This window comes from Calidris pugnax, unplaced genomic scaffold, assembly GCF_001431845.1.
Source record: "Calidris pugnax isolate Ruff unplaced genomic scaffold, ASM143184v1 scaffold144, whole genome shotgun sequence".
NCBI lineage: Eukaryota > Metazoa > Chordata > Aves > Charadriiformes > Scolopacidae > Calidris > Calidris pugnax.
The window spans coordinates 5,462,367-5,472,786 of record NW_015090911.1 but is presented as its reverse complement, the minus strand read 5'-3'; the positions used below and the strand labels follow the sequence as shown (position 1 = coordinate 5,472,786).

Below are 10,420 nucleotides of genomic sequence, written 5' to 3'. Positions count from 1 at the left end.
TTTTTTTTTTTTTTTTTTTTTTTAATTTATTTATGGTGTATGCCCTTCTCAAGTAGCTCTCACAGAGAGCCAGCGGGAATTGCCTTTTATCACTTATCAGCATTTTGCAGTGTTTTGGTATAGTGCAGGGGGTGACAGTCATACTCCATCTCATACACATAGGTTTGACTTTGAAATGCTTAAAACATGAGGCCATGTATAGCAGATGACAGTGTTTCTTCTTCCTTAGTTGGTGCTACAGTTCTTAAGCACAATTCTTCCTAGGTTTTAGTCCTGTTGTGAATGTGTTCCTTGCTCAGGATGTTAGTACTGACAGCTTTCTGAAGGCTTTGCTTTTTCTTGCAGCCCTGCTACACACAATTTCAGTGGTTTGCGAGACATTTCAGTTCAGATCATTTCCATCTCGGAGCTGAGTCAAAATGGAAATGTTGCCCTCGATTGCTTAAGCTCTACGTGTTGTAAACTGCACCACACGGAGCAAAGCAATTGGTCATGGCTGTCCAAGCCCTCTGGAAATAAATTAATGGATTAATTGACCACTGTGTTGTAAAACAAGGGTTAGATCCATGCATCAACTGCGGCTGTGAACCCAGGGCAGGTAAAGATTGGAGGGAAAAGCAATCTCAGGAGAGTAAGTGTGTCATTGTTTTTGTTTCAGCTCAGCCCCACAGCATGAGCCAGGCAGTTAACTCTAAATAGAACTGCTGCTTTAAAGAATCAATTCCTTGCAGGAAGGCAGTGAGTCACAGGTGACGCTGGGAGGTCATTAGTGACATGTGAACGGTGACTCCAGTGGCCACTGTCTTTGGCCATCCCTTCCAGGTATAATTCACTGTGAAACAATTCACCGGCGATGTCACGTGTGAGAATCCAGAATCCTTCAGCGTTACACATGAATACACCTATAAATACTTAAAACACCTATAAATACTTAAAGGGTGGGTGTCAGGAGGATGGGGTCAGTCTTTTTTCAGTGGTGCCCAGTGACAGGACAAGACGTAATGGGCACAAACTAGAACATAAGTTCCACCTAAACACGAGGAGAAACTTCTTTACTTTGAGGGTGGCAGAGCCCTGGCAGAGGCTGCCCAGAGAGGTGGTGGAGTCTCCTTCTCTGGAGACATTCAAACCCACCTGGACATGTTCCTGTCCAACCTGCTCTGGGTGGCCCTGCTTTAGCAGGGGGTTGGACTAGGTGGTCTCCAGAGGTCCCTTCCGACCCCATATCATTCCGTGATTCTATGACCCTTTCCTGATATTCTTGTTGCTATTATTATGCTCAGCTCTGTTAATACACAGGGGTCTTTGAGGATGCAGTTTGGGGCCCTGTCACATTAAGGGCTTTTCCATTCCTATACATCAGAAGCAGCCATAATCCTTTGAAAAAAGGATGACAAAGGTAAAATTCTCATGAGCTGGGAGAAAGGCTGGCTCAGCTGCAGAGCTGCCAAGTAGTGGAACAGTGCCTAGGGCTTCCTGAAAATAGTGGCCCCAAAGTGAAGTTTGTCCAGCACCAGTAACACCAGACTGATTCAAGGACAGTAAGGTGGCAAAACCAGTGAACCTGGAACTGGTGAAGATGAACCTGTGGGTCTGCGTGCACCTTGGTGGGCAGCACTCAGTAACTCCAGAGATGTTTCCTGGAAAATAATAGGAGGTGTCCTTGGAGCTTGAGGTGTCATTCCCTGGCATGCTAAAATAGGAGAATGGTTAGGCACGGGACAAGGCTAATGAGCAGGCATCATGTATGACTTGAAGGCTAAACCATCAGAGGAGAGAACAGCAGGTTTTGCTTTCATGTTTATTCAGAACCTGATTTCTCTCATCTTTTCTCAGGTGAGATCCCCAATTATGGCATTTTTGTTTTCCTTGGAAAGCGAGAGCTGAAAGACACTTCATAAATTTTAAAAACAACTATTTTATCTAACAGTAGTGTTTGGGAGGAATACAGGATGCTGCTGACAGATAAAGGGAGCTGCTTCTGTGTGAGGACTGCCAGAGGGAGCTTTGAGATTGTAGAGGAGAGAGGACCAACATGCGTTTGTAAAGTATGCACATCACGCTGTATCACTAAATCATATTTTTGACAGTATCCTGTTACTGACTTTGAGTTAATTAGCAGGAGATGTTTATTGTAACTCTTAAATCCTAGTTTAAAGAATTGTGCTTATTTATTTTTCACCTCTCGCCTGTAGCCTTAGGTAGCCTTGGTGTGTGTCACGAGTGTTTTGTGTGATCAGAAGTGTTTACAGGTTTTAATATCCTGGAAAACAGTCTTAAAGCAAAGCCAGGGTATTGCCATTTTTATAAAGGAGCTGTGAGCACGTATTTCAAGTAAAGTTGGGCTTGAGATTGAGTTTAGCTAGGGCCTCGATTTAAGCTGTTTTCATGTATGCCCTCTTATAAGGCAAAGCCACGTCAGATATTCATTGAAAGTATATGTGACACTTGTTTCCAAAACTATCATCTTTTCCCCAATCATGGAGGAGTATTGAGAGCTTCTCCTAATTTCAGCTGTGTTCTTTGTTATCTGGGTCATCCAAAACTGGAGCACTATAACCTAACTCCTCTCAGTTTGGCTACTAATAAACTAGTAGGTATACACACACAGTTTACAAATTGGCAAAACACTTTGTCAGTCTTTTGTTTTACAAATTGGCAAATGATTTACGAATTGACAAGATCTTTGTTGACTTCTTGTGCAACATTGTTTCCCATGCTGTGCTTTGGGAAGGAGGTTAGTCTACACCTTAGATGAGGTTTATGGGAACTGTTTATCACTGATGTTAATTTAAAAGTGAATAATCTTAAGGTCCCCACCAAGTTTTTCTACATCTTTAGTGTGTAATACCTATTTTCAATAGGTATTTCAGTATTTGTACAGATTTTTGTGATTGTTTTAGAATGTAATTAGGGGTTGCACTCCATTCTTTCTTTGCTCTGCAAATACTGTTTTGAAAATAATTTTCTGTTTATTAAAATATTTCTTTAAAACCTAAGGTGAATTTCAACTTAATTTTTTGTAATTTGGTAAAATCTAGGGAGTTGTTATTTTGATTATTTTATATGTTAATGAAACACTCTGTCATGGGATGTTTGTAGCTTTTTACATAAAAATGTTGAAGCATTGTTCAAGCAGTGACCAAAAAAATAAATGCTGATAGGCAGTATTCAAAGGCAACTAAAGAAAATGGATCTGTTTGGTGCCTTTGTTTTTACCTTTAATATTATGAAAACTAATATGTTAAGAGGGGCTTTCGTAGTTGTGATGTTGAGAAATGCTGGTGTTGGTGATGGTGGGGCTTGGGATACAAAGGAGAGAGATTCACTTTGTAGTGGTGCTCTGTTAATATACTGCTTTTTGTCCTAGGAAAAAAAGAAGAAAGATAGTGAGGAGTCTCAGATACAAGAGCCCGATGATGTCTTTCTCCCTCCTGTGGCAGAAGTGTCTTCTCAAGCCAGTAAAGTCCAAGTGGAACATCCTGGAGCATTTACAGAAATTCAGCTTAGTGATGAAGTGGAAGATGGAAAAACTATAAATGATGTGTGCGACATCCCCCAAAGTAATTTATCTTCAGCAAATGAAGGGGCTTCGACAGTCACTCTGGAGCCTCCCGCAGTTACAGAAGAGTCCAAAGCCGGTCCTTCCCATGAGGAGTGTGGGGAGGATGCTGGGAAGAGTGCAAAAAGCAAATTGGACAAATTTGACAGCCCCGTGGAGGCGGTTGCTAGTGGATCAGGAAACTCTGATTTATTGCGCAGTACCTTTCATTCCAGTGCTGCTGGCTCTCAGGCAGCGGTGGGCTTTGTACGGGACAAAGAAACTGAAAACTTACAGGATGTTAAAAATCCTCTTGTCCGTTCCTCGGAGAAGCTTCCTCTGAGTGTCTCACAGCTCTCGGAAAAATCCAAAACGCGTATTCAGCGTTCGGGATTGAAACCTGTTTATCCAGACCTGTCGGCTGAACTGTCCTATGAGAGACCGACCATAATCGCGGTTAAACCGCTCTTGCACAATGAAAGGCTGTATCCAGAGCTCCCAACCGAACCAGAACTGGTGCCGTTCACCAGAGAACAGCTGAAAATTTTTGAGCCGTGTTCGTGGCTGGAGAATGTCGACTCCTACGCGGAGGAATTCGAAAGTGTTGCTCATCAGGACAGACATGAGTTTTACGAGCTGCTCCTGAACTACATGCGCTGCAGGAAGCAGCTGTTGCTGGCTGAGGCAGAGCTGCAGGCTATGACCACAGACTGCCAAAATGTTAAGGGGAGGTTATGGACTTTTAAAGAAGAGCAGAAAACTGTGCAGGTGCTGTTGCTGAAGCTACTTTTGAACTTTACTTGCTGTCAAGTTTATTGTGTATAAGCTGTTTTGTTTTAGAAGACATGATTGCCTGTGCTTTCTGTCTCCCCACCGATGCCCAGTGCTTCAGAGTATCATCCTGTTGAGATTTAAGACAGGTTGTTGTTTGATTTTTAAACTCTGACGAGCGTAGGATAGTGGGATCTCTGTTAGTGATCTCTTTTGGAGTCAGGCTCATGTCTGTATTCAGTCAGAACAAGCTTTGCACAGCCAGTACTGCCTGTAGTGTTGTGTGAGGTTTATGTCACAGTATTCCACGAAGATGCAGGGGGTATGTGGTGGAGGAGGACTTCAGAATGACTGTAGCAGTGATGTCCCATCTGGCCTTCTGCCCAGAGTGAGTTTTCCTTGACGTCATTCCTGACTGTCCTGCTGTCAGAGGTGGCAGCTGCTGAGGAGCTCGAGCCGTGCTCGTGGGCAACCCTGTTGCTCAAAGCACAGGGAGCACGAGGTCCATCCACTTCCAGTAACTATTGCTCCATGTATTTGGTGGCTTTTACTGTTGTTTCCATGGGTGCAGTGCCTCTCCTCTGCAGTTCCTCAGGGTTGAGGCGTTGAAGGACATCCACTGGGCAGGTTTGAATCTTTTCCTGGGGAGTAACACTGAACCTCACTGGACTTTCACTTTTGTGTTGATCACTTTCTACGCTAAAAGCAATTTTGGTTTCACTTTTACATCCCCACTGGGTGTCATACAATTGGCTAAGCTTGCTGCTTGCCTTATTCCAACCCAATTCACGGCGTATTTATTTTATGTCCAGGATAATTGTTGTCTTTATGCCAATTTAAAATTCTTACTCTGCTAACTTAAGAAGCACAGGGATGCTTTTCAAGCTAAGCTTCCAAAGTGCTGGCTCTGAAGCTTGTTTCCCAGTTGCATAAAAGCGTAACAGGAATGTTCTGTATTGTGTTTTTTTCTTGTGCTGACAAATTAGAGATAGGACAGAGGAAGACTGGCTTCAGCTTTTAATTCCAGTTTGGGAAAAAGTTAGACTGCAGTTCATGTCTGGAAATTTTGAATGTACAATGGGGAATTGCTATAAATATTCAGTTCTGGCAGCTTGGAAACATATTTATATTGTTTCAGTACATATTTTAGCTTTAAAATGGCAGATCTAAGTATTTATGGAAATCTGTAAACTGCGAAGCAGTTGTGCTTGCTGGGAGTAGAGAGACCTGATTTTGTTCATGGCTCAGTGATGCAGGGAAGTCATTTCATGTCTGTTTCTAGATCAGTTATGGAGGGTTTGTAGAGTAATTTTTTCAGAAGTCAGGGATGTGATTCTTCAGTAATCAGCAGCTCTAAAAAGTGTGTAGGATGTTCTGACCTGTGGAAAGCGGCCCCTTTAGTGAAAGCTTTGAAATCTACTGAAGGGAGGGTTATGTCAAGATTAGTATCTGTAAGCACGCTTGACCCAACAAAATGACAAAAACGGTTCAATAAAATACTTGCTGTCTTTTCAGGGTGTCTGTGCAGATCAGTGCAAAGTGACAGGTCACCATCGCTACCAGACAGTGGAGCTGAACGAGGGTGTGTTGGGGGAGCTGAAGAAGCTGTTTGAAGCCAAAGCAGAGCACGTCCATCAGACGCTGGCCCTGCACTCGTACACTTCGGTGTTGTCCCGCTTGCAAGTGGAATCCTACGTCTACAGGTTGCTCAGCAGCTCGTCCCTGCTGAGATCGGTGGCTCTTCAGCAGCAAGAACAAGGTGTGTTGCTGGTCTGGACCACTCCCTGTGCTGTTTAGGGTGACCAGCACCCTAAAAACTTGCAATTTTGGAATGTTGAGGAATTTGTGTACTGGAGCGTTTCTCCTCTGATAGTAAAACCTGCTGGAATCAGTGAAACTTTATCTCGGGAAAAACTGCAGTTCTCTAGCTTATTCACCTGGAGAGTGGAAGCTGAATGCAGGGAGTGCCTTCTGTCTAAGCTGTGTGCTGCCACTGATTGTTCTAGAGGAACACCAGGTGGGGTGGGGGTGGGACACACCTGGACTCCAATCTTCTGTTGTCAAAGACAATGTATAATGCAGTCCCTTTTCCAAATTGATTTTGCACAATTCTAAAACCAGCTGGATATTTTTCCTGCCTTACTGCCTTTTGGAAGACCATTTGAAATCTCACAGCCCTAATACTTAGAAATATAGGACAAGGGGAAACGGTTTTAAATTGGAAGAAAAAAGATTCATATTAGATCTCAGGAAGAAATCTTCTACTATGAGGGCGGTGAGACACTGGAACAGGTTGCCCAGAGAAGCTGTGGATGCCCCATCCCTGGAAGTGTTCAAGGCCAGGCTGGATGTGGCCTTGAGCAACCTGCTCTAGTGGGAGGTGTCCCTGCCCATAGCAGGGGGGTTGGAACTAGATGATCTTTGAGGTCCCTTCCAACCCAAACCATTCTATGATTCTATGAAATCTTTTTGGTTTTCACCCTTGGTGTATTACTTATTTGGGTTTGTGTCAACATAGTCTTTTAGCTAAAGTGTTCCTCCTCATTCTGCCCCAGATATTTATCCTTCCTAGTCCTCCTCCCTTTGCGTCCCACGTAGTTTATATGCATAGTAAAAGGTGGTTCTTATGAAGCTTATGCTGAGGGAGGGCCTTTTATGAGAGTAACCGTAGTGTATTATTCTTGTAATTAGCATCCAGTGCTTAATTATAAGATTAAATAAAGTATCCTAAGTAAGCGTTCTTCTCTGTAAGATTTAGCAAGCAGCTGTGGTGAAGTGTCTTGTTATCTATAGATACAGAGAACAAGTTTTCTCTATAGCCCCAAAACCACTACCCATGCTACTACTGAGAGCTGCTCGTCAAACCTCCTTAATTCTGTTTTTAATTTACAGTTTCAAAGCAGTCAGAAAACCTTTCTTCAGACTTGAGCCACCTGAAGGAATGTATCAGCGTCCTTTTCAGTTTCACACGCAGAGTTATCGAAGATCCTCAGTTTCAGAGTGACCTCCTCATGTGGCTGCAGAGACTGGTGAGGGAATAACCATGGGTATATCTGTTTGATCCAACACAGGGGATGAATTCAGGAGTAGTTTCTGAAGGTGTTACTGTTTCTCTCACTGTACCCCGTGCAGTGATTTTTAGGAGGGTTTGTTGTGATCCAACACAGGGGATGAATTCAGGAGTAATTTCTGAAGGTGTTACTGTTTCTCTCGCTGTCCCCCATGCAGTGATTTTTGTGTGGGGGGGGTTGTTCTACTTGAGGAAGAGAATCTGTCAGTGAATCACTAGAATAAATTCCCTTGTCTGATGAAGTCAGTGGAAGTCAGCAGCATGAATGAGGCCTTGTGCCTCAGCAGCCAACACTGCTCAAAGTGGAGTTAATACTTATGCTTTTACTTATTCTGAAATTAAACTTTTCAGACTTGTGGTTTTTGAGAAACGATTATTATTTCTGATTTGTAAATAAATTAGTTTTTAATGGAATTGTCAAGTAATTAGTTTTTCTACACCAAAGGAAACAGTTTGTGACTCAAACCAAGCAAGCAGACTTTTAAATATTGTTCTCCTGTAACTTTTTCTGAAATTTGAGGTTTGTTAGAGAAAGCACGGGAAGAGAAATGAAAAAAGCAGTGTTAACTCTAGTTAGCAAGACTATAAAGGAATAAACCTTGAAATTGCTTACAAGATTCCAATATACTTCCCTTTTAGGTTTCTGTGCTGCAAAGAATTGGCTGTCCAGGTGACCATCTCTTCCTCTTCAACCACATCCTTCGGTGTCCGGCTGGGATCAGCGAATGGGCTTGTCCATTCATTCAGGTGTGAATGTTTAATTCTTTATTGTCAGAAAGTTGGAGTGGGAGTGGGTAGGAGAGGAGAGAGTCTTGTGTCTAGTCCATCCCTTGTGACTGACACTGTGTCCCCAGGTGTGTGGGATCGTGGTGACAGCAAGGAGTTTGCCAAGGGATGTGTGTACTCCAACCATGAGCAGGTTAACAGGGAAACACACCACTCATTCTTGGCTAGAGAGGATCCATGAAAGGGAGTCAAGGGCTTGCAGTGCTCCTCAGGCGGCCTCCTGCAGCAGCAGGTGTTGGGAGTGCTCTCCAAAAAATGGAAAGAATATTTAGACTTGAAGCAGCAATTGTGTATGAGACAAGGGAGATTGGAGGTTGCTCTGTGATGAAATGAAGAACAACAGATGAAGAAGAACAGATGTTTGTATCCTGTGTTAAATTGAGACTGGTTTCCTTGGAAAGTTCTAGTTGGGTAGTTTCAAAGGGAAGGGAAAGGGTTCACTTTGAGTAGACGGAGTGCAGATATCCGAGGGCACCAGGGCATTCTTGCAAAGAACATTTTAACTCCAAAAGGGGAAGATGTTGGAAATCTAGTCATGGGAAAGGATTGCGATTACATTGTCAGGGAAAGGCAGGCAATAAAATAAAAGGATAGAATAGAATCATAGAATTATTAAGGTTGGAAAAGACCTTTTAGATCATTGAGTCCAACCGTTAACATAACATGGTAGGTTCCTAACTTCCCCTGTGCTCAACATCCAAATTCCCCCTGCTGCCCAGAAGTACATGAGAAACAAGGAGAGAAGTTGTCTTCTTTTTGTGGAGCTTTTGATTTTTTTTTTTTCCCCTCCTTAGTCCAACCGTTAACATAACATGGTAGGTTCCTAACTTCCCCTGTGATCAACATCCAAATTCCCCCTGCTGCCCAGAAGTACATGAGAAACAAGGAGAGAAGTTGTCTTTTTTTTGTGGAGCTTTTGATTTCTTTTTTTCCCCTCCTTTAGTTTCTGTAAGTACTTCTTTTGGACAAGTCCCAATATTTTGCCGTAGCTGTATTTCTTCATATTGTCTTTTATGGTTGCTTTTGAGTCTGAAGAAAAACCTAGTGAAAAAAGTGAAACCTAGAATTTTCATTTCTCTGCTAAAACTAATTTCACTTTGAGTAGACGGAGTGCAGATATCCAAGGGCACCAGGGCATTCTTGCAAATAACATTTTAACTCCAAGAGGGAAGGATGTTGGAAATCTAGCCATGGGAAAGGATTGCAATTACACTGTCAGGGAAAGGCAAGCAATAAAATAAAAGGATAGAATAGAATCATAGAATCATTAAGGTTGGAAAAGACCTTTAAGATCATTGAGTCCAACCGTTAACTTAACATGGTAGGTTCCTAACTTCCCCTGTGCTCAACATCCAAATTCCCCCTGCTGCCCAGAAGTACATGAGAAACAAGGAGAGAAGTTGTCTTCTTTTTGTGGAGCTTTTGATTTTTTTTTTTTCCCCTCCTTTAGTTTCTGTAAGTACTTCTTTTGGACAACTCCCACTATTTTGCCATAGCTATATTTCTTCAGGGTGTGAGTACTGTCTTTTATGGATACTTTTGAGTCTGAAGAAAAAGCTAGTGAAAAAGGTGAAACCTAGAATTTTAATTTCTCTGGTAAAACTTGCCTTTTGTTTTACTTATTTAGATTTACTTAGATTTTTGCATTTAATTTCAGATCAAAGTCTTGGATAACCCATCAGGTGTCTTTCATTTCATGCAGTCTCTTGCCTTGCTTATGTCTCCTGTCAAGTAAGTGTGAATATGATTTTATAAATATGTCCTGATTGTTTAAGAGTTGAAAACATGACACACGATCTAGTTGTAAAACTCTGGAAGTTCACTGCAGGCAAAGTCATAAAAGCAGGCAAAAATAAGAGGTTCACAGTTTAATTCGAACTGTTTTTACTCATTCATCTTAAAATACAGCCTTGGCAGTACATTCTCCTACTGTGCACAGTGTGATGCAGCTTGCTTTGAGATGTCAAATGGCTTGTGAAGTCTGACACACCCACGTGTTTTGTTACTATGACTTCTGAAATAGAGTTACTGCCTTCCACAATGGCCTGTTCATTATACCATCTGCAAAAGAAGCCCTTGAGTAAAGGGTTTGCTAAGTTAGTGTATGTGCTGGTTGGGCTTCTTAATTTATTTTTCATGCTTTTACTAGAAGGAGAACATGGTGCTTGGAGAAGCTAGTTAATTAAATCAGTAATCAGTGAAAACTGTTACATGTTTCCGAAAAAATATATAAATTGTCTCCTCCTCATTCA

The 10,420-nt window shown here is 42.1% G+C and overlaps 1 protein-coding gene across 1 annotated transcript in view; it reads left to right on the top strand.

Moving 5' to 3' along the window:
• Positions 1-10,420, top strand: part of EPG5 (ectopic P-granules autophagy protein 5 homolog (C. elegans)) — a 62,986-nt gene that overhangs the window by 758 nt on the left and 51,808 nt on the right. The window contains exons 2-6 of the mRNA XM_014949371.1: positions 3,371-4,309; positions 5,828-6,071; positions 7,205-7,341; positions 8,022-8,129; positions 9,826-9,899. Of these exons, the coding sequence (XP_014804857.1) occupies positions 3,371-4,309; positions 5,828-6,071; positions 7,205-7,341; positions 8,022-8,129; positions 9,826-9,899 (1,502 nt within the window). The remainder of the gene's footprint in view (positions 1-3,370; positions 4,310-5,827; positions 6,072-7,204; positions 7,342-8,021; positions 8,130-9,825; positions 9,900-10,420) is intronic.